Consider the following 24136-nt stretch of genomic DNA (forward strand, 5'->3'; position numbering starts at 1 on the left):
AATTATCCACTTAGCATATAATGGGACGTCAGGCCCAATAATTCTCGCCAAGTTGTTTTCAAAATTTTCAAATATTAAGTTTAGGTTTACGAAGAGCTTATTTACAAATTTACCCAATTTTGAATGTCTCTCTTAGCTCGATAAACAATTCTGTTTAATGGTTTTAAGCAACGACTGAGTTTTTATATAAAAATACTTGAAAGTGTTTGAGAAAAAATTTTTATTGAACAGTTTTCGGAACAATTTAAAGTAAAACTGGCTTTTAGAATTGCATGTATTAATTCCATTACTTATTTAATATCATGCAACAGCTATTTAATGAAATGGACTGTAGTGTATTGAATGTAATATGTCCTATGTTCAATTTTAGTTACAATAATAATGGGATAAGTTTTACGTGTAAATGTACAAAAAACATGCAACTATTATTTTATTATTATTGAACTCTTTGAAACTCGTTGAAAATTAATATTACAAAATTATCTAAATTGTTTGGAAATGCATATTTCTTATAACTGCGGCGTCATAATTATTACATGTTTGTTTTTGGAGACTTGACGTTGTAAGTAGAGGTTTTTAACATTATTTGGAATTCTTTTATTTCACCAATGAACCCACTTTGAAATAAACTGACTATTAATAACTGAGATTTACTAATCAAATTTCATAGAAATATATTTCTTACTGTTAAAACGGTTCAAATAGTCAAAGCGAGAAATTATCACCTGACATTGATATGGACAACCTTTTACAATGCTTTTGTAACTTATTTTTCGAATAAACCTTAAAACCTTAAAAAATGGCGGATTCTAAAAAAATAATAATAATTCAAAATTCTTAAAAAATTTCAAACTTCAAAGTGGTCTAAAATAGCGAAATAATTCCAGAAATCTTATTCCTTCGATCCTGGGGAAAATATCTAAGAAGATTGTGAAAAAATTGGTAAATGAACGGTCGAGCAGTTTTGGAAAAAGCTTGCGCACCGCACCGAGTTTGGAAATACTGTTTCGAGAAAAACGCGTTTAAAGTTTTAAAAGACGTTTACACTTAGTTAAAAAAATTTTTTTTGATGCGTTTATCTTCGAGAATTTTCCTGGGATCAACTTGAAATTTTCAGAGAATGTACTTAAATACGTGTACCGGAAATGCATCGAAAAAATCGGTTCTTTGAAAATTCTTACTGGATAACCCCTTACATTTAATTATCGCATACAGAATATGAATAGTTTGACACAACGGATATTCAATAAAATTTTATTTCTTATATGTTACTTACACAAAAATCCTAAAAGGCGTCCTACGGTTTCTCCTTCAGTTAAATGTAAATGCATTAATGTAACAAGAGAAAACAAACAATTGACTGAGTTAATTGTCGAAATATATAACTGATATAACCATAACATACATACTATACAATTTTGTGTTCTCACGGGTAAACAGTGATGTTTACGAAAAAATGTTGTTTAGTATTTTATAAGGAACATTTTTTACATTTAAATTTTTGTTCTATCTCTAACGGTTTACGAAATAGGTCCTACGGAGCAAAGACCCAATTGACCTACGATGCTCTTTTTCACGTTCTGAGAAAGCTGTAAAAATTTCAGCTCGATATCTTTTTTCGTATTTGAGTTATCGTGTCCACAGACGGACGGACGGGCGGACGGACAACCGGAAATGGACTAATTAGGTGATTCTATGAACACCTATACCAAAATTTTTTTCGTAGCATCAATATTTTTAAGCGTTACAAACCTTATGACCACTTAAAAAAATTCAAAAAAATCGTAAAAAATTATTTGTTTCGGAATTTGATGAAACTCAGTTTATAAGGTAATTTTGACCCAAGAAATTCAAAAATCGATTCTATTATGCGATTGGCCGAGTAATTTTCGAAAAAAACGATATTTTGGATCGATTTCCGGCATTATCTCGAGAATTATTCGCCCAATCGTTAAATGAAACCGATTTTTGTATTTTTTGGGTCAAAATTACCTTATATACAGAGTTTTATCGAAATTGGAGACGATAAATTTGTATCGATTTTTTGCAATTTTTTCAAGGGGTACCCCTTAGAAAAATTCGAAAAAATCGTAAAAAATTATTTGTTTCGGAATTTGATGAAACTCAGTTTATAAGGTAATTTTGACCCAAGAAATTCAAAAATCGAGTTTATTTGGCGATTGGCCGAGTAATTTTCGAAAAAAACGATATTTTGGATCGATTTCCGGCATTATCTCGAGAATTATTCGCCCAATCGTTAAATGAAACCGATTTTTGTATTTTTTGGGTCAAAATTACCTTATATACAGAGTTTTATCGAAATTGGAGACGATAAATTTGTATCGATTTTTTGCAATTTTTTCAAGGCGTACCCCTTAGAAAAATTCGAAAAAATCGTAAAAAATTAGTTGTTTTGGAATTTAAGGAAACTCAGTTTATAAGGTAATTTTGACCCAAGAAATTCAAAAATCGAGTTTATTTGGCGATTGGCCGAGTAATTTTCGAAAAAAACGATATTTCGGATCGATTTCCGATCGATTTACCTCTACCAAAATTTTTTTCGTAGCATCAATATTTTTAAGCGTTACAAACTTGGGACTAAACTTAATATACTATGTATATATTTCATATATACATGGTATAATAAAAGTTAAATTTTTTTCTGCCATTCCGGTAAAATCATAAATATATTATTAAAAGTGAAATAGTTTTTTCATTGTTTAATTACTGTGCGGGTGTCTAATATAGGAAAAATGAAAATATCTAAAATACTTTGATCATTCAAACGATGATGATTCATTAGCTATTAGATTTATTTGCACTCAATTGTACAGCTTGAACGGTAATAAATTTTAAAAAAATTAGTAGGTTAGAGTAAAAACTTTTAGGTTAGAGTAAGAGGTTTATTATTAACCTATTACAAAATTACATAAGCAATATTTCGTCGTTAATTATTTCAATTATAAATTATTTTCTAATTATATAATAAGATTATTTGTACCTTCAAAGTGACATGACAGATATTTGAATTTCATCTTATACCAAGTGTTTTTGTACCATCTAGGCATATACATATCTGTAGTATGACTGTATACATCCGTTTAGTAATGCATCTAAGCGAGAGGTATTATATACATGTATTGAACATTAGTTGGGAGACGCTTGGAGAGTGGAAGTTTTTTAGTTAGTTAATAATATTTGTATGCAACAAAATTCCCACTCTCTGCATGCATACAACAAAAGTCTTGTGGATCGTATCTGTAGCCTTACAATATATGTATATAATACCTCTCGCTTAGATGCATTACTAAACGGATGTATTCAGTCATACTACAGACATGTATATGCCTAGATGGTACAAAAACACTTGGTATATATATATATATATATATATATATATTACTCTAGTAAATTTATTTCTGTCCTACCCTTACCTTCCTTATTCCTTTATCAAATACCATGATTCACCACTCATTTTCAAGCTTATTATGTTTAGTTTTGACGAAAAGTATCTCACGGTCTAAAAATGTACCGATTAAGAAAAAACACGCTTGCCAAATAATTTGAACGAAAAAATATCATAAATTTAAATAATATCTCTATCTCTATCTCTATCTCTATGGCGTACAACTTCAAGTGATATCTTTTCAATCCCTCTTTGTTTTATAAATAAGAACATCCGTGAGAACTCTTTTTACTTCATATAACATAAATGGCTAACGATATGGTTTACAAACAGTATACATGCATACTTTATTTTACAAGGCATCATATATTGTAACATGTAATACTCAAACATATATGACAGAAACCATTTCAAAACTAAACTCAATATAAAGTATCTTTATACTCGATCGTAATTGAAATTTAAAATGTAGCATACAAGAAACACTCTGGGAAGGAAGCAATTGTTCTCCTTAATGTTTGTTTAAAATATTATACACAGGAGTGAAGCATTTTTGATTATGTTGGTTTTGATTATGTTGTCACCACTGTAAAATAGAAAAAGAAAGAGATGAAGTTAACTTGCTATATTTAAATATAATCTGGGATTTCAAAGTCGATTTTATTAAGAGAGATTATTATTAAATCAATAGCTTTTATCAATTCAACTTACGTTCGAGAGACATCCTGAAGCTCGCGAAATCCTGGAGGTACCTACACGAATAAAAATTAATAGACCGTGGGACAGAAAGGGTGCTTTGTAAAATGATTAGTACTTACTTGAAATTTCCTAAGACAAAAACCTTAAAAACAAATTTCAGTTTGTTTTGAATTGAGGTTAGGTTATGTTACATTGGCTGTCCACGATAGACACTTAGGCTATAGAGCCCATGCATATACCATGCACTACACCAGCCCATCACAACTATTAATTAAATTAAGTTTATTGCGACGGCGGGAATCGAGCCCGCTACCCTAAGCATACCGCGGAAGGAATTGGTTACGCCTTAACCAACTGAGCTAATAGGGCGACTGATTAATTTGAGGTTAGTTACTATAATTTGCGAGTATTCGGATTATGCGGATTGTATACGAGGTTGCTATTTGGAGCAGATCCCCGGTAAAAAATCTATTTTCGACGTTTTAAATGGATTAAACCTGTACATTATTTTCAGGGCAGAAACTTTTGGAGGTGTTGACTTCCCAGCATTCCTTTACACTGTATTTTTATATTCATTTTTATTTAACTTCTTTTTCCAAATCGTAGTTCCTTTGAGAGTGTTTCTTTAAATGACAAATCAGAGTTACTGTTAGTGACGTTTTACTGACGAATTATTAAAGAATAATTTTGATATGATGACCACCTGTTCAAAATTAATTTTCTTTCGTTTCTAAGTTTTTCATAAATTCCAAGCATAGACAAGTATTGTTGAATATATATTTATTTTTTAAACTATTCGAAATGTACCAATAAGAAAACACCAAAAGGAATATTTTTTATTCTCTTAGAAACGTACATACCTACTAAATGAATGATCTTTTTTTAGTAAATTTTTTTTATGACAAAATTTAGTTTTGAATATTTATGATATTGCTTCAAGATTTAAGTCTCTCATATTTTATAAGTTACTTGATTCTACTATCTATGTACGAACAATTTCACGAAGGAATTCCTTGTGTGGTTTGTCTTATAAAATTTTTATGATTTTATAAACATTTTTTCTTTCATTTATCCTAAAGAATGAGAAAAAGTTCTATTTCTTATAAGGCAAACGGAAAATGTTTTTACAAAGAAAATCATCTTAAAATTATAACATCCGCATCCGAAAACAATAAAATTATGCAAACAAATCATGTGGGCGCTCCCACATTAGTCATCATTGCAAAGCGCTCATTTTCTTGAAAATATAATTGGAATTTTTTTAAATTTGTTATAGTATGTAAAATCAAAAATTCGAATTACAAAATACGATTTTGTTTTGTTTTTGTTACCAGAAAAATTATTTTTTTCAAGTGAAGGCCCTCTTAATATTATCGGGTTAGGTTGATTATATGTTAGCCCACTGGAAACGATTAAAGGCATAAAGCCTGGTACCGAGAATATCAGATTTTTATCCGAACATATCATTTTTCGGGAAGTATCCCTTCGCCTTGTCACAAAGTCACCGGATCTAGCACCATGAAATTAAGCAACAGATATGGGTAATGTGAAGCTATTTGCAATTTGAGGCTTTCTAAAGATTGGTCCGGCATATCCAATAAAAGACCTGAAGTATGCCTGCAAAGTTTGAGCTGATAAATGAAATTATCAACGAAAAGGGTGGTAAAACACATTTATGGTATCACAATAGGCTCTATAGTGTCCTTCGTGTCCAACCAATATATCCTAACCTAACTTAAACATTAAATTTAAGTAGCAGAAAAACTATCATACTAATTTTACTTTCTATTTATAATTGCAGGGAAAGTGGACGAAAAAGCAACGCAATTACATGCAATTGCATCATTGAAAGTTTTACTTGATGCAACGAAACCACATAATGGTGCTGCTACAAGTACAGCAGCAAATCATATACAAGCTGCAAGCATCGCCACCGCTGCGGCAGCTGCAAAAGAAACTGTGCTTACTGGCCAGGATATGCCGAATGGTATTGTAAATACACTTGCCCGAGAAGCACATCTTGAATCTGTGAGTATTCACATATTCTTATAATTAAAATAAAATTTTAAAAATGTTTGGTTTAAAACAGTTGGTTTAAAAGTTGTTTAAAACTTTCTAGTTTTAAAGTTTCCCCGAGTTTCTAATTTCAAGTAGCCTTTCACGTCTTATCAGTATTGACTTTTGAATGTCAATTTTATTGTTGCCAAATAAAAACTATATATGCAATAAGTAAATTTTACTCATTATACGATTGATATGTTTTTTTGTGATTGAAACTTTAAAAATACACTTAAAAATTTATTAAAACCACGTATTCTAACAAACGATTCCTATGTTAACTTCCATTTTCGAAGGTTGGTTTGAAATACCTACCTTTGAGATTAAAAATAAATAAAAATTTAAAAAAAAAAAACTAAAAAAGTCATCGGTTATAGTCATTACCTGCCCACTTATGACATTTAAACATAAAAGCATTTCTCTTAAACTAGAAGCCAACTGAATTATAACTGAACTAGAAAATGACGTGTATTCAAGAGATAAAATAATTAGACTTAATTTTTCCAAACATGAAACATCTAATAATATTTTTACAGAAATAATAGTATAAACATCTAAATATATCTTAACCCTTTCACGGCGGAGTATTTCTTTTTTAATTTTTAGGTTTTTTTGTTTGACAACAGTTTTAAGCTTTTTTAAATGTTTCTTGAAAACGTTTAGTTTTCCATTTTCCGCATAAGCCCACATTGTTCAATTCATCCATAAAGACTAATATTGATAAAGCCAATTGATCTACTAAAAAATTAAAATTGCGGAAAAATAAAAAGTAAATTTTTATCATTAGATTATTAAATACATATTTTATTGAAAAAATTCGAATTGCTCCTTAATTTGTTCCGACTTTGAAACTTTCAAAAATTTTTCCGCCTCTAAAATTGTGGCGCCCTAGACCCGGGCCTTACGGGTCTAAGCCTAAAGCCAGCAATTCCGACATGGGTATATTTCTAGTAAGAAATTTTTTTTATTCTCTTGATTTATGTACAATAAGAATTGTATAACAGAACTAACAATTTTATAGAAAAAATAAAAAACATTGATTAAAACCATAAGAATCAATAAAAATCTCGTATCGTTTATCGGCCGTCGTTGCTTTACCAAAAACACTTTTATTTTTTCCAAAAACTTTTTACAGAACAAAAGGCTTCTGGGGTATTAAATTATTTATTTGACTTATACATAAATGGCCCGGATTTTTCGAGTGATGAAAGGGTTAAACACTTTTTAAATAAAATTCTCAAACATTATTCAGTTGATTAAAAAGGTAAGCAGTGACGTCATGAAATCTATTGGTTATGGCAAAATTAACTTCTATTTATAACAGAGATTTATGCACGACCTTTTCAATAATTTTAAATTGTGAAAGGTAGTAGGCATACCTACGAATATTCTCTAAAATACCGGATGTTTCCCTCTGAATAAAAAATAATCAAAGTTGAAATATAATTATTTTATAATAATAGCATCATTCTATTTGTAATACATTTTTATTAACTTCGAAATTATTTTTGAATTATCGTATAGATTTGAAACTACTCTTCTATAAAATTCCTTCTATAATATATATCAGATTATTAAGGTAATACGAGTTCATATTATCAATATTTCTAAGCGTTACAATTTGGAATTAAAATTAGTTTACCCACCTTAATATATATCATATACACAGGGTATAAAAACGGAAGCGGAAGGTTTCAATAGTAAAGAAATTCAGAAAATCCAAAAAAAATCAAAATCCATTCACTATAATTGGGTTACGAGGTAAAAACTTAACAGTATTGGACTGCTACCTCTTGCCACAAATTGTTAATTAACTTTTCAAAAATAATAGTATATCATTTTTTATTTGAATAGAAAGAAAATTTTTATCATCAACTTAGGTGTCATAATAGTTGCAAACATAATATGTCCTTGGATAACACAAACTATCACGCAAACGCTTTAATCAAATTGTTTTCTTTCTTGTGTGAATAAATGCAGTAATCAATATTAAACAAAACTAAACTAGCTAAGGAGATGTAATAACAAAAATATAACTCTTGACGTTCTCGTCTGTTAAGTACGATTTCCTTAACTTAAAGTGATCGTCTTCCATGTGGTGAATTCATAAAATGCCCGAAGACTCCTGAGAATCCCGGTATCCTCAATTAAACCATAAGTGATTGATCAACTTTTCAAAATGTGATCAACAAATATAAGGTCGCTTCTTGTCATTTTTAGCCATTTTGTTATTAAGTAATCGTCAAACTTTTAAAATTATGATATTTTAACGTTAGTCGGAATGCCAGGTTACTCGATAAAGAAGATAGCTTTTTTGATAATGGAAAATGCGGCATCCTCGGATTTCCTTCATTCTAGCCCAACATGCTAGCACTCTCCGAGACAGAAGTGAGAAAAAAGGCAACTTGATTATTTTCAATTTTCAATATCTTACAAATTAAGCCAAATATCGAAATATTTTATTCTTACTTTTCGTCTGATATCGTCAAGTTGTAACATAATAATTCCCTATCAAAAATGAATATAAGTATTCATTTTACTAGTTTCAATTTTATTTAATTTTCAGATGGGGGTAGGAGAGCCAGATTCTGAAGATGAACCTCCAGAAGCATTGGATATGTCGTGGCCGGATACACACCGAAAACGGCTCACATATCTTTTGGTGGCACCAATTGTCTTCCCGTTGTGGCTTACGTTGCCTGACACACGTACTCCTAGAGGTTTGTACTTTTTAACTCTTTATTTTATTAACACAATTTAAATTTTACAAAAAAAATGTAACAATTTCTTGCATAATAATCAAAGTGGCTTTTAATTACTTTAAAGTAATATACCAGCCATATTATAAAGACATCATTATAATTACTTTAAGTCCCTAATGTGCAATATAAACATATAAACTTTTAATATATTCACGTGAAGGGGAGCGGTGAGTGCTGTAGACAAATAATAAAAATTAATCGAATTTTTTTTAACCAGTTGTTTAGTCGCGGAAACGAAACACTAAAAACAGTCAAAATTCGAAAAATTTGAACAGTATAAGAATTCACAATTCGGTAAATAGTGATGAAAATGATTCCAATCTTGTTACTGGAGGGTTTTTGGCGTCGTTGAACACGAATATCGCGTCGGAATTTATCTCCAAGGAACCTGGTGTACAAGGTAAACGGTATACCCATCGTATCCTGAAGTTTTCGGAAAGTTCGTTATATAATCGACCCAAAACTCGTAACTTGGGAGTTTTTGGGGTCGCTGAACACGAATATCGCGAAAGAATCGTACCCAGGTTACCTCAAAGGCCAACTCAGCAAACCCAGCAACCCCAATAACTCCCGTATAACAAATTTGGTATCATTTTCATCACTATTTACCGAATTTGTGAATTTAGTACATTTACGGTCAATTTAAAATGCAATTATAAAATGCTAATTATTTATGCAAATTGCATTCTATTACTTTCTTATAAATCAATTTATTTCAGAAAATTTCCTGACGCTCTAACCAATCAAATGCAGAAAACCGAATCCCACCAAACACATTTTGTAAAAAACTAGCCAAGTCTCGATGGAGCTGCTTCTTTATCTCTAAAAAGTAATGAAATCTAGACAAAGTCGTGCCAAATCTAAGGTTCCTTACCGCGATTTCTTTATTATTATAGTTAATGTTGTGTGACTTGGCCGTGGGCGTTAACGTGGTCTCAGATTAGTACAATGTTGTCATGGAGCATCTGGTTTTGTACCCTTGTGTACCCTTCAACGGCCAAGTCACACAACATTAACTATTTTAATAAAGAAATCGCAGTAAGGAACCTTAGACTTGGCACGACTTTGTAGACTAGATTTCATTTCTTTTTAGAGATAAACAAGCAGCTCCATCGAGACTTACCTAGTTTTTACAGAATGTTTTTGGTGGGATTTCATTTCTTTTTGTAGAAACGTGGGCATATTGATTTATTTTTTTCAGGGTCACCAGGAACTCCAGATCTTCGATTATCCTAGTTTTTATAGTTTTCTCTTTATGTGGCCATTAAACCCTAACTCTGTACGAAATTTCAGCTTTCTGAGTTTATGGGAAATACTAGTTCTATTCTGATGATCATGAGTGAGTGAGTGATTGTCATAAATGCGAAACTTTGCTTTCACTTAACTTCGGAACTAAATGACCTACAGACTTAAAATTTTGGATTTTAAGTATGTGATTATAGCTTCTAGTAAAGAATGATACAGTAGTGTTTGCTTGGCGCTCGACTTGGCAGAGGCACTGTCGTGCCCCCGTTTAAAATCTATCTTACTGTTCAAATTTTCGAAGTTCAGTGCTTCATTTCTGCAACTATTACCAGTTGTTGTGAAAAAAATATTTTTATATGTTTTATTAATTTATTATACACGAAACACTGTTTGAAAAAGTGTCATAAACATTTGAAATCGATAAAAACTTTTATTAGTTTATTGAGATATAGATAGTCAAGTCAGTCTCCGTCAGTTTATACTTATCCTTCTTGCTTGAATAAGACGCTAATAAATGGAATATAACGAACAATTGTTCTTTTTCGTTAATAATAAATGAAATGGCTGATTGTGATATGCATGATTTATGAATGCATGTAGTTTTATTACTGTTCAAGATAGATATCCTTTTTATATTAAGTATATGTATACAATAGACAAACACACTCTTATGTACGCAGCCATATATAGATATCCCCCCTGAAGACTTCTAATGATTTGAAAATTCAATTTTATTGAATATACCACTAGTTCGATATACATCTAGGCATATAAATATCACGAGTATGACAGAATACGTTAAGCAATGCATCTTATTGAGAGGTATTATATACATGTGTTGACCCCCACTCTCTGCAGACTCACAAAAGATAAACTGTTGTATAGCTTAAAAGACTATACACTGTTACAATTTCATATAACATCTATAATACCTGTCACTTAGATGCATTTCTTGACGCATGTACTGTGCAATAGACCAAAACTTTTTTACAATACTGTAGGTTTACAATCACCTTAAGAAAAATAGCCTATTACTTTAAAAAGCCAGCAGTTTGCAAAAATGTACTAGGAATTAACATGTTTATAATTATATTACAATATTTTACATAAAAAATATAAAAAAACACGCTTAATTGGTTAATTAATTATATTTAATAACTGTGGGAATATAAACAGTTGTAAGCATACCGTATGAAGGCCGTCGCAATATTTCACTCAATATTTTAATTTTAAACCTCGAACAACAGGGTCGTACCTAATAATTATTAAAGGAAGTAGTTATATAGAACTCTAAATTGATTGAAAATACTGAAATAATTTGTTGGTTGTTGAAATATCATATATCGACAGTGTTGACGCAATTTTTACGCCATGTACATAAGTAAAGAAAGATAGCCACTCTTAGACACAAAGTAATAAGAGTATATTTTCCCTCACTTCTTCATTATATATAGTATATGCTACAAACAAACAAACACATACATAATATATGTAACGTATAAATTTGACATCTGTACAACACCTGTATACGTACTATGTAATGTTTTTAACCTAATTTGCGCCCTCGCGAGTAAACAATCATGTTCACGAAAGAATGTTTCAAACAAAACTTGTTTATTTTTTTGTAAGGAAAATTGTTTTATATTAATTGTATTGACAGACGAACGGGTAAGCAGACATTTAGACGGACAACCGAAAATTGATTTTATGAACACCTATACCAAAATTTTGTTGGTAGCATTCATATTTTTAAGCGTTAGAAACTTGGGACTAAAGTTAGTATACTTTGATATATTTCATATATTCATAGTATAAAAATCATTTGAATAATGATCTCAAATGTATATTTTCACATAACTTTTGTATTTATTTTGATTGGGAATTCCATTAACACAACTATATGGAATCAAATAAAATTGTATAATTTATGTCGCTACTGCCATAGATAGGTATAACTAACCACCACATCGTTAAATAAAACCAATAAAAAAAACATTTTTTTTTTTATTAGAAAATATATTGGTATGTAATTAGTAAAAATTGTGTACAGCATCTGTATAATAATTACATGTAAATACTTTTTAATTGGGTGGCACGACGCTAATTTTAAAAGACAATCTTGTAAAAATCGTGAACAATCAAAGTCATATTTTCATAAAATAAAACCAAATTACTTTCATTTTAAATTTCTCTGTTTCGAATATTATCAATCAAGTAGTACTTCTTTGCTGTAAGCAATACAATAATTCAAGCAATTTTCTCACTAAATGCTTATCAATTAATTCAGTGTTATTTGTGTTCTCTCATGTCTAATGTTTATACCATGCATATATGTAATATGCAAGGTATACTAAGTTTAGTCCCAAGTTTGTAACGCTTAAAAATATTAATTTTAGGAACAAAATTTTGGTATAGGTGTTTATAAAATCACCTAATTAGTCCATTTTCGGTTGTCTGTCCGTCTGTCTGCCAACACGATAACTCAAAAACGAAGAAAGATATCAAGCTACATTTGCATTTCAACACATAAGAGCATCGTTGGTTCAGTGGTAGAATGCTCGCCTGCCACGCGGGCGGGCCGGGTTCGATTCCCGGACGATGCATAATATTTTTTAAATGGATTAGAAACTTATGGTCAGTGCCAAAGGCGGAATCATTTTATCAATGGGCGGAATTTCCAATAATAATGTGTGGGTTCTTCGATAGATAGAAGGAGTGGCTTGTGCGACCATGAGACGTACCCAACTCTTGACTATCCAGCCCGGTTTTCTGAATCAGATAGCGTAGTTTATCTTCCTCTGTAAGATCATTTAAGTTGGAATATTCTATTTCCACGCTAACATTATTTGGCGAGGGTGCGCAACTTTTTATACCATGCATATATGTAATATGCAAAGTATACTAAGTTTAGTCCCAAGTTTGTAACGCTTACATGTACGTATGTGTAATGTGGTAGAGTAATCAACATTATCTATGCATGATATTTCAACAATTAACTCAGTCAATTGTTTGTTTTCACTTGTTTACATTACAATTTGAACTTGGAAGGAAACGGTAATAAAACTGTTGTATAATTTAATTTGAACTTCTAACCAGGTAGCAATCTCTTTTCTCCTTTGATAATTCATCAGTAAATAAGTATTTTACCTTGCTTTATAAACAGAAACACTCAATCGTAGAACTTTTTATCAAACAAAAGAGTTATATAGTAAACAAAACAATTAAAAAACAGAAAGATTCAAGAGGAAAAAAGTTACGGTTAAAAATTCAGCTCGTAAAAATCATTCACATAAATTTATTGTTCGTTCGCTGTGCAATACGAATTGTCCAAAATGTAAATACTCATTCCAGTAGTGATTATGAAATAGCTTAAAATTCTAGGAAAGAAGTTTTTAAAATCTCTTATACATTTTTAAAAAAACGCAATACTTCAGTACCTACAATACATAATTTGGTTCTCCTTGTTCTTTTTAGGCTCTGCTAGAGTTCATTTTAAGGGTAAAGAAGTATTTAACGAAGTGCTGCTTCAATATACCACAAAACTCGAAGTGAAAAATAATGTTTTGCTATTTAGCGAATCCTATTTTTCGAGCCCAATTTGATGTGCGTTTCAAAGCCATATGATTTATCATTCTCGAGAAATAAGCATATTTAGTTTGTGGAAACTACAGTTTTAGTGAAATCGTATGTACAAAATTTATACACCCAAAAATCTCTTTAATTTCATTTAATCGATTTCTGACAAAAATACGACACATTTTCAGGGATCATTTTTCTAAAGAATTTGAATTTGATCCAGATATATGAATTTTAAGGCATATTTAATCTTGCAACGAAAAATCTTCTGTTATGGAACACACATGAAATTGGAGGGAAGTTTTTTAAAAAGGAAATCAATTTTTTATAAAATTTATTATATATTAAATTATTTTTCCTTTTGCAAATAGTCTAAAATTTCTGTTTAATATTACATTAACCCTTCAAGTTTTATAGTATATTAAAGTAACGAATCAAAAATGCTTGCAAATATTGTGTACTTTTTCGATAAAATTTTTCAACTGAGTACAAAAAATTTAATAAACTTATTCTTCTTGTGTACCAAAAATCGAATCTTATTTATTATTAGTCTAGCAAGTTTTTTTCTGTCTATTCCTTTATTAAGTTCCATGATTCACTCTTCATTTTCAACCTTATTATGTCTGGGTTTGAAGAAAAATTATACTCATGATCTAAAAATGTACTGCTTAGGAAAAAACACGATAGACAAATAATTTGAACGAAAAATTTATTAGACAAACATGTTAGTTTGCACAGATGCTTTCCTATAACTCTAGGCATATAATTACTATTTTTAATACATGTTCTCCTAATATTAATTTGAGAACTTTTGACTTTTTTCACCACTTTTCTACGAAATTTGTTGTTTGCTGTTTTAAGCCACAGGTTATGGTAACTTCAGGAGCGGAATTCCGCACGAGTCGAGCTAGTAGTAAGAATAACGAGTAAAATTAACAAAGTTTCTGGCCTGCAAATATTGTACTACTTTTTCGAAATAATTTTTCAACTGTTGCTCATGAGTACAAAAAATTTAATGAAAGTATTCTTTTTGTGTACCAAAAATCGTTTAATACTTAATTTCATAATTTGAAAATTACAGAAAAGCTGAATTTAATTGTTCCGTTAATTCTTCAATATGGTGCCCCGTTTCGTTTAAATTATAATAAAAAGAAACTCTTGTTGTATTCATTAACCTTATAAGAATCATTCATTTGTTCCTTGGTATTGATAAACATATTACAAGCATTTTGTAGGTCAATAGTACCAGCAGTGAACAACTACGAGAAATATATATGTAAATTAAGAATATTAAACAGGAATGAGAATGGGTTTCCTTTATATGCTTTTAACGAATTGCTGAAGGAAATAGAGCTATTGCTTTTGTACTAATGATGGAAATTTGGAAAAATTTCTTCAAATGTTCATCGATCCTACCTAATACACATCAAAAATGACCATCGTTTAAATTTATATATACACAGAGTGTTCTGTTATTCACTGCAGAACGTTGGCTTACAGAATAAGCTCATAAAGACAAAGGAAAAACTAATTTTCGATCGGAGGGCTAATTTGAAAAATAATTAACCAAATAAATTAATATAATATTAATACAAAGTAAAGAGTTTTGTCGAATCACCGTTCACTTAGATATTAATGGCTGGTGTTGTGTTATTACATAAATTAAGTAGGAGGTTACATTACATTCTACATTCTACATAACATGTCTGAATCAGTTGACTGAGTTACCATCAGTTTAGTTTATGCATACTGGTTTAATATAGAAGTGGGAATGATTGTATTTATGTACAATGTAACACATCCTACTGATTCTTCTTCTCTTATTATTGCTAATATTTCTTAGTTTATGTAATAACACAATACCAGCCTTCAATATCTTATTGAACTGTGATTCGATAAAATTATTTCCTTTTTATTAATATTATATTAATTTACTTTGTTAATTATCTCGCAAAGTGGGCCTCAGATCCAAAATTGGTAAATATACGTTTATGTGTAGGGAATTCGCTTAGCTAACGCAGCTTCTGCGCTGCGAATTTTTATATTTTCCTTATAGTAATAATAAAGTGAATTTGTGCAATCCACATAATCCTCATTCCAATTTTAGATACTTACAAAATTGTGTAGGATACTGGGTGAGCATATAATAACCAAGTCGAAAAGTATTTTGTCGAAAAGTTTTCCACCGTTAGAAAAAGGAAGAAGATGTGGTTTTACACTGGGTATGGGTAGAAAAGGATAATTCTATTTGCTGTATTATTCGACTAACCTTTTCTACGTAGTCCAGTGTATGCGAAAAGAACATTGCTTTATGAAAGCACTATTTCTTGCTAAAGTCAAATGCAACGTGAATTTATTCAATATAACGCCATAACTGAATAACTGCCACTTTTCTCTATAAGAGTTATTTTTTTGGACACTTTGTAAGAGGAATTCAATTTTGTATCATAAACAATCTAACATGCTAGTAGTTAGTACTTGTGCTTTAGTTTTGCGTGTGTATAAAATGCCTACCAACAAAGTATACACGCATTAGCATTTCTATTTTATAATATAATACACTTATACCTAATACACGATTATATGTGTATATAAATAAGCATTGATTAAAAAGAAATGCAATTAATTTTTCGGGTATATTAAATCAGGCTAATAAACTGAAATTAATTTATCGAATAAAACATAAATTTTATGAAATGTAACAAAAATTTGAAATTGAAAGTGAATGATTAATTTCAAGAATTAAGAAGATTTAAGATTTAAGATTTCAAATTTATAAAAGTTAATACCTACTAAAACAGAATATGCTAGTGCTCTGATATCGATTTTAATGTTAAATAATTTTATCGATATTATCTTTTTTTTGCAAAACAACTTTTGATATTTAGTCTCTATGACAGTCGCATGTTATGAAGTCACCACATGCTATTTCTCTTCATTTAAAACTTCATATTTTTTACCCCCGAACCAAAAACCGGGGTGTTATAAGTTTGACCGCTGTGCGTGTCTGTCTGTGGCATCGTAGCGCCTAAACGGATGAACCAATTTGGATTTTTTTTTGTTTTGTTTGAAACGTAATTTAATGGAAAGTATTAGTTAGCTATGTTTCAAGTGAGAGTTAAGGGTTCCGTACCCAGAACGTTCGGTTTGGAGAAGGCTCTTCGGTTTGAAGAGTGTCTTAGACACGTTTTAAGTGCGAATTTAGGTTTCCATAACCGAAAAATTTCTCGGGGCTTCTATAATTTTGCTAATGTTACTTGTCGTTGATTTTTATGTTATCCAAAAATTTCACACGATGTTTTGGCTCGATAACGAATGTCGAATGAAGGAATAAAAAAGTTTTAGGACAAAGACACATAGATTAAGTATATCCACATAAGGCTTGGTGAGCATGACCCACATTAATCAGTCTAAAATTTCTGAATATTTCTATAGTTTTTACAAATTGCTATTTACTTTTGCTGAAGAAAGTTTCCGTAATAAATTAAAACAAATATGTATTTGAAATTAGGTCAAAAGCCAAATATTAAAGTATTGTTTATTTTTATAGGCAAGAAATTCTTCCCTATAACTTTCATTGGAAGTATAGTATGGATAGCCGCGTACTCGTACCTGATGGTGTGGTGGGCGAATGTTGCTGGAGATACATTCGGTATACCACCAGAAGTGATGGGTCTAACATTTTTAGCGGCAGGTACTTCCATTCCTGATCTCATCACCAGCGTCATCGTAGCCAGGAAAGGTTTCGGCGATATGGCCGTTTCCTCTTCCGTAGGAAGCAATATATTCGATGTCACCGTTGGGTAAGGATTTTCAAATTTATTCTTATATTATAATTAATTGATAGGAATTTATTATAAACAATGTAATCCAATTAATCTACGGAGGTCCAATGTTAAATTTGACAAAATTGCCGTCAAAAACAAAAAAATACGATGTTATAGAAGAAAACAAACCAAGAAACATATCGTTTTTTGTTTACGTCTAATCAATGACAAAGTTAATCGTAAAAATTCGCGGTTTTCTTCCGATTAAAGAAACTTGACGTCCAATGCAAAAAAATTAAATGGAAAAATTATAGATCTCAAAAAAACATATCGATTGACGTCTGGTAAATCCGATTTGTATGCGTAGGTGCCGAGAAAACTTGAGCGAAAATAGTCGTTTTTATATTTGTTTATAACTTGTTTTCTTTTTCGATTTTAAAGTGATATTTGGTGAAATTATTAGTAATAGGTTCACAAATCTTCAGTTAACAAAAAACACCTTTCCTCTGGGTCGAGGGATATGGTAGTCGAGTTTTCGAGGCTTAATCTCTTCGCCTAGACTTGTTCGACCATGATATTTTAGCAGCAAGTGAAATTTTTTTACTTTTGATGCCAAAATCGGGTCTCGAAAAAGTTCGGGCATCTGTGTAATTTTCGTTTCGTTCAATTTTTTTCTAATGAATTACTTTTCTTGAAAATAAACAACTTTTAAATTTTTATCAAATTTTAACAGGTTAGTTGAGATGTCCCGTATTGGAATGGGACACCGATATCGATTATCTCTGTAGGCACTTCTTTCTTGTATGTCATCTCACTCTTTCACACCACATGAACAAATACGAAAGTATAGCATAATATGTTAGTTTTATACAAAAGAGCATTTCCTTATAGTGTTCTGTAAAATGTAGATAGATATACATACCCACGTATAACCTAATATTTCATGACCTATATATTTTGTTGTAACCGTTCCAATAACAAATGTTTTTACTGAAAAAGACTTAAAGAGTGTCTATAGAGTGTTTATGGGCGAATAAAACTAACCCATAAATATAGGGTGTTTTATAAATATACCGACAAACGGTCGTAAGGAACATCAAAACAAACTAATAATTTAAGGAGGGTGACTCGCCAGTAATAGAAAAAAATAAATTAGTAGATAACGATCCGAATTTTTAGTATGTTATAGTTCACGAAATATATATTATTGTATAAAACAAAAATTTGGGTATCTTACCGTTCAATTAAGAGAGTTTTTATTAATTAAAAATACACTACTAACATAACCTGTTATGAGGATGGTATGTTATTTAGTGTATTTTTAATTAATAAAAACTCTCTTAATTGAACGGTAAGATACCCAAATTTTTGTTTTATACCTACAATAATATATTTCGTGAACTATAACATACTAAAAATTCGGATCCTTATCTACCAATTTATTTTTTCTATTATTGTCGAGTGACCTTCCCTAACTACCAAATGGCTTCGTTTTAGAAATTAGGTAAACAAAATTTTTACAAAAAGATATGAAACCAACTAATTATTTTTCTGAAACTCCTTACACAGCAATAACAATAAATAATAGTTTTAAAAAAAGTAAAAAACACGCTTTTGTTACGAGCTGAACTAAAAGGTAGAAAAAAAAAAGGTAGTAAATTCAAAAAAAATCATTTTATCGTAAAAAAGCGTGTGGTGCTAAATTTCAATTATTGTAAATATTTTATAGACAGATAAAAGTAATGTCATTATAAAATATCTTAAAAAGCACCCCATGCTTTTTTACGATAAAATGATTTTTTTTGAATTGAAAGTAATTATTTTCTACCTTTTAGTTCAGCTCTTTACAAAAGAACTAGAAAAATAAACTTTATTGTTTTTTCATCGGTCCTTGATACGTATACCAAATTCCGAGTTTTCCAACGTTTTTATGGGGGTCAAAATCATGTTCAAAGTTTCCGTTACATATTAACATACGTATGAAGCTAATAAAAGCGTATTAAAAATTTTTGGAACAGTAAATCTTAAAACTTTATAATCGAAAAGTCTAGGAGCATATGTATATATACATTTTTAGTTTTTTTTTACCTACATTTTTGGACTAAATACTTTTTTTGTAAATTTCCTAAAACTCTATATAAAAACTTTATATAAATAAAACAAATTCATAATTTTATCAGAAAGAAAGAACACAATTAAATATTCATATGATGGAGGTATTTACGGATTTGTGGATACTGAAAGACTTTGATTATCTATTTAAAAGTTATAAGCAAACCTTAGAATAGTTATTATTTATTTATATCGAATGAACAGCTAAATTTCATGAATTTTTAAAACTGCTATTACGATTATAAGTAGAAGTGGTTTCTTTTCTATTTTATGTATTGGTAAAATACATAATAAGTATAGATTATGATTCGGTTTTTCGTTTTGGTAAAATTTATGTAAAAATATACTTAAATATTCTGATTTCGAGTCATATAAGCGCATTTTTCTTTTATAATATTAAAATTTAAAATAGTTATTTTTGAACTGTATATTACGTAACCTAAAACGCGGGCAAGCCCTGATGTGATGTCATATCGGTATGTCATAGATAATCAGTTAGTTCAGTGTAGATAGCTGGGTATAATATATCCATAGATAATAAATATTTATATTTATTATAATTAGTTGTCTATGAATATATCTGTCAAACTTTAACAGTTTAAAATTTAAGTTTTTGGCAAGAAAGCGTGTGTATTTTTCCGAAATAAATTTTTGGTGGCTTTTTATTAGCAAAGTCAACATTTTGAAGTACTTTTTCAAATATAGTAAAATGCCCTATTATTTGGCGCTCGTCGAATACCATGAATCTTTTAAATTTAAAAATAGATTTAATATATAGTAATAAATATAGTATAGGATATTATAACCATATGGAAAATATTTGAATTACAGGTTACCAGTGCCTTGGCTGTTGTACGGCATCATTTATGGAACACCAGTTGAAGTGAGTTCGGTTGGTATGGTATGTTCCATTACAATTCTATTCATGATGCTACTGTTCGTGATAATGTCCATCGCATGTTTCCGATGGAAGATGAATAAGGGCCTCGGATTTACAATGTTCCTCTTATATTTCGTGTTTGTTGCGATATCACTAATGTTCGAATATGAAATAATAGTGTGCCCTGTTTGAACTGCATATGTAATAGTTATTATACATAATATTTAAAAAAAAATAACAAGTTAGTTAATTACATATTTTCTAGCCCTTATCATCATCCCCAATCCTCCCTTACTCGTAGTATATACTTTTAGATTTATCAAATTTAACAAAAGATTCAAAAACAAAAGATTCTCTATTCTAGTTTTAAGTCTTTTAAAAATCTAATTCTTCATTGAAACAAACAAAACTTAGAACTAAAGAAATATAAATAAATAAAAAATAAAAATATATTTAAAAAAAAACAAAAACAAAAACAAAACAAAAAAAACACAAAAAAAGAATTTGGAAGAAGAAAAAAATCTATACAATTAATTTAACGAGATTATTGTTAAATATTATTTACATATTTATAAAAAAAAATAAATAAAAATAAAATACTATATTTATATATTATATATAAAAATATAAATAAAATATTTGGTCACTAATTTTTTATAATTTTACTCCAAAATCCAGTAAACCCAACAAAAAAAAAAGTAAAAAGAATGTTTTATAATAAATTGAAATAAACATGTATATATTTATATAAATAGACTCAATATTATTGTAGATCAAACACAAAACCATTTAATAGAAAATGCATCTAATCGTCTTTTAGAAAATTCATCCATAAACGGAAACTATCGTGGTAAATAAAGCGTTTCGAAAAACTTTGTACAATTTTATAAGATCATAAACAAAAAATTTTAATTTAATTTAAGAACTTATTTCACCGAAGCTTACATTTACTTTGACGCGTCGGTTGAAGTATCAGATATGCAAACTTAGGTAAAGAGACAATTCATTCGAAACTCGTTGAGGGCCAAATTATTGTATCATAATTCCTGGAACCTGATACTTAACTCTCAATATCTCACAACACAAATTTTCAAAAATAATATACGCTTGAAAATTTATCTTTCGTACTCCAACGACAATTTTATAACATCAAATCTTCAAAGTTGCGTCAAACTTTTCTGCAATAATGATTTTAGTTAAACGACCAAATGAATATTTTAAAAAACCACAAGAAAACTATTTCGGTTGTTCAATTTCCAATGTAATCGATTTTCATTATCAAGGATTCCAAAAAAGAAAAATGATAAGTAATTGACTGATTGCGTTTTTTTTTTTTTGCCTCTGGTATATTTCCAACCGGTAATTAATTAATTATTATCGATACTGGCTAAAAATTTTGCAAGGTAGAGTACCTTAAATTCAAGCGAACCTTTTTATTAACAAAAATAATTAAGTTACGGGTTTTTTTTTTTAATTATGACAATAACCATAGAGGGTTGTATACACATTGTATAAATATACGTTTGGTGTATATACCATGTGTGTTTGTACCATCTAGGCATATACATATCTGTAGTATGACTGAATACATCCGTTTAGTAATGCATCTAAGCGAGAGACCTTAGACAGACCTTTTGTGATATGTATGCAGAGAGTGGGAGTTTTGTTGCATACTTACTAGATATCTGTAACTAAAAAACTCCCATTCTCCAAGCGTCTTTCAACTAGTGTTCAATACATGTATATAATACCTCTCGCTTAGATGCATTACTAAACGGATGTATTCTGTCATACTACAGATATGTATATGCTTAGATGGTACAAACACACATGGTATATTTATACAATCTGTATATTTTAATTGTATATCAAAACTTACTGATGCGATTGTAAGTGAAACAAAATTTACAAAAAGATTGGAATATTCCAAATAGAAATTTTTAAAAACATTGATTTGAACAGAAACCTATTTATTAAATAAATCGCTCAAAATTTATACAGTAAAATAATTTAATTTCACATTTACCGTTTCATAAGACCCAATAAAGGCAATTTGACATTTGTAATAAATATTAGCCTGATAGAAATTCATTTAAACCATTGCATTCCAATCTCGTTTTCAACCCAAAATTTTATTTAATCACTTTAATTTTGTAAATAAAGAAATATATTCAACACCAATTTTAATTAAAAATTTTCCTAGTTTCATGTAAATAAAATCCCAACGTAGATGATGATGCGTAAATATTTCTCCTAGAATTTTTCATTATAAACAAAATTTTTTGTACAAATAAAAAAGGGAAAAAAATAACCATATACAAATAAAATACTCAATACGCTTGATTTTTACGAAAATGATTTTTCACTTGTTAATATTCATCACAATTTTAATAAATTTAAATAAAATATATTTAAAAAAAAACGTTTTTTAATTCTCATTAAATTCCACATAATAAAAAATAGCTTGATTAAAAAAAATATTGTGAATAAATTTAAAAACAATTCATTATAGACCAGAAGCGCATCGTAAAGAAGTTATCAAATGCTTTATAAAAACATTGTTATTCTGTATTCAAAAGTTGCTAATTTAGTTTTCATTCTACTGCGCAAAATCAAAATGGTAATTTATCTCAAAAGTGTAACAAAAATTTTCAAAACGAAAAATATTCGTTTTTATTCGACAAACAGTTCGTAAAATTTCATTTGTTAATTTAAGAAACAGTTTTTTAAAATTGACTTAGGTATGCCTTAATTTTTCAAAAAATATAATATTTAATCAGTTCAAGTTGGTTATTTAAATCAGCCACAGTGAAAACAAAATCTGCGCCTTCTGTATACGAAATAACAAAGTTTTTAAGGCTGTTCTATAGAAAAATTTTATTGGCGTAGAATCACTCTTAGATTGGTGTGAAACTTAATAATTTCTTTAAGAATCCTTTTAAATACACATTGGTGGAAAAAAAATTAAAAAAGTAAAGCGGTTTTCCAGATAAGAATGGTTAAAGTTAAAATTGAATTTCAAACACTGCGATTATACTCTTCCCTCTATCGATTTGAAATTTGGATATGTGATAGGTATTCATATATTTTCCTGCCCTGGGTACGTTATTTTTCAAAAATTATGTTAATTTTCCCAATTTACCCTTGTTCACACCCAGTTCCTTTTTTTTATTCCACTATACCTAGATGTGAACAATGAAAATTGGAAAAATAAAAAGCACTTTCGAAAAATTATCATACCCATGACAGGTAGAATTTGAATACCTATAACAAATCCAAATTTCAAATCGATAGAGTAAAGGGTATAATCGCAGTGCTTGAAATTCAATTGTAACTTAACCATTCTTATGTGGAAAATGGCTTTTTTTTATAAAATTGTTTTTCCACCTATGAATATTAAACAGAATTTTTTTAAAAATTATTAAGTTTTATACACCAATCAAAAACGTGTATAGAACAGCCTTAAAATAAAGCGAAAACAAAGGATGCTTTTTTTTAAAACAACGCGACTTCTGGTATTTTACAATTTCACAGCATTATAATTAGTAAATAAAAGTAAAAAAATTATAAAAAATTATGACCAAGTAAAGAAAATAATTAGACAAAATGTCGATATTAAATTAATGAAAAG

General features: G+C 29.3%; 1 protein-coding gene and 1 non-coding gene across 2 annotated transcripts in view; both read left to right on the forward strand.

The window, feature by feature from the left end:
- LOC123299027 (sodium/potassium/calcium exchanger Nckx30C) overlaps positions 1-20800 on the forward strand; it is a 181065-nt gene extending 160265 nt beyond the window's left edge. The window contains exons 4-7 of the mRNA XM_044881162.1: positions 5907-6133; positions 8730-8883; positions 17297-17549; positions 20457-20800. Of these exons, the coding sequence (XP_044737097.1) occupies positions 5907-6133; positions 8730-8883; positions 17297-17549; positions 20457-20697 (875 nt within the window). The 3' untranslated portion in view covers positions 20698-20800. The remainder of the gene's footprint in view (positions 1-5906; positions 6134-8729; positions 8884-17296; positions 17550-20456) is intronic.
- On the forward strand, positions 12703-12773 carry Trnag-gcc. The gene has a single exon. It is a non-coding gene; the product is annotated as a tRNA-Gly (tRNA).
- Positions 20801-24136: the final 3336 nt, after the last annotated feature.

The sequence above is a fragment of the Chrysoperla carnea genome, chromosome 4 (genome assembly GCF_905475395.1).
Source record: "Chrysoperla carnea chromosome 4, inChrCarn1.1, whole genome shotgun sequence".
NCBI lineage: Eukaryota > Metazoa > Arthropoda > Insecta > Neuroptera > Chrysopidae > Chrysoperla > Chrysoperla carnea.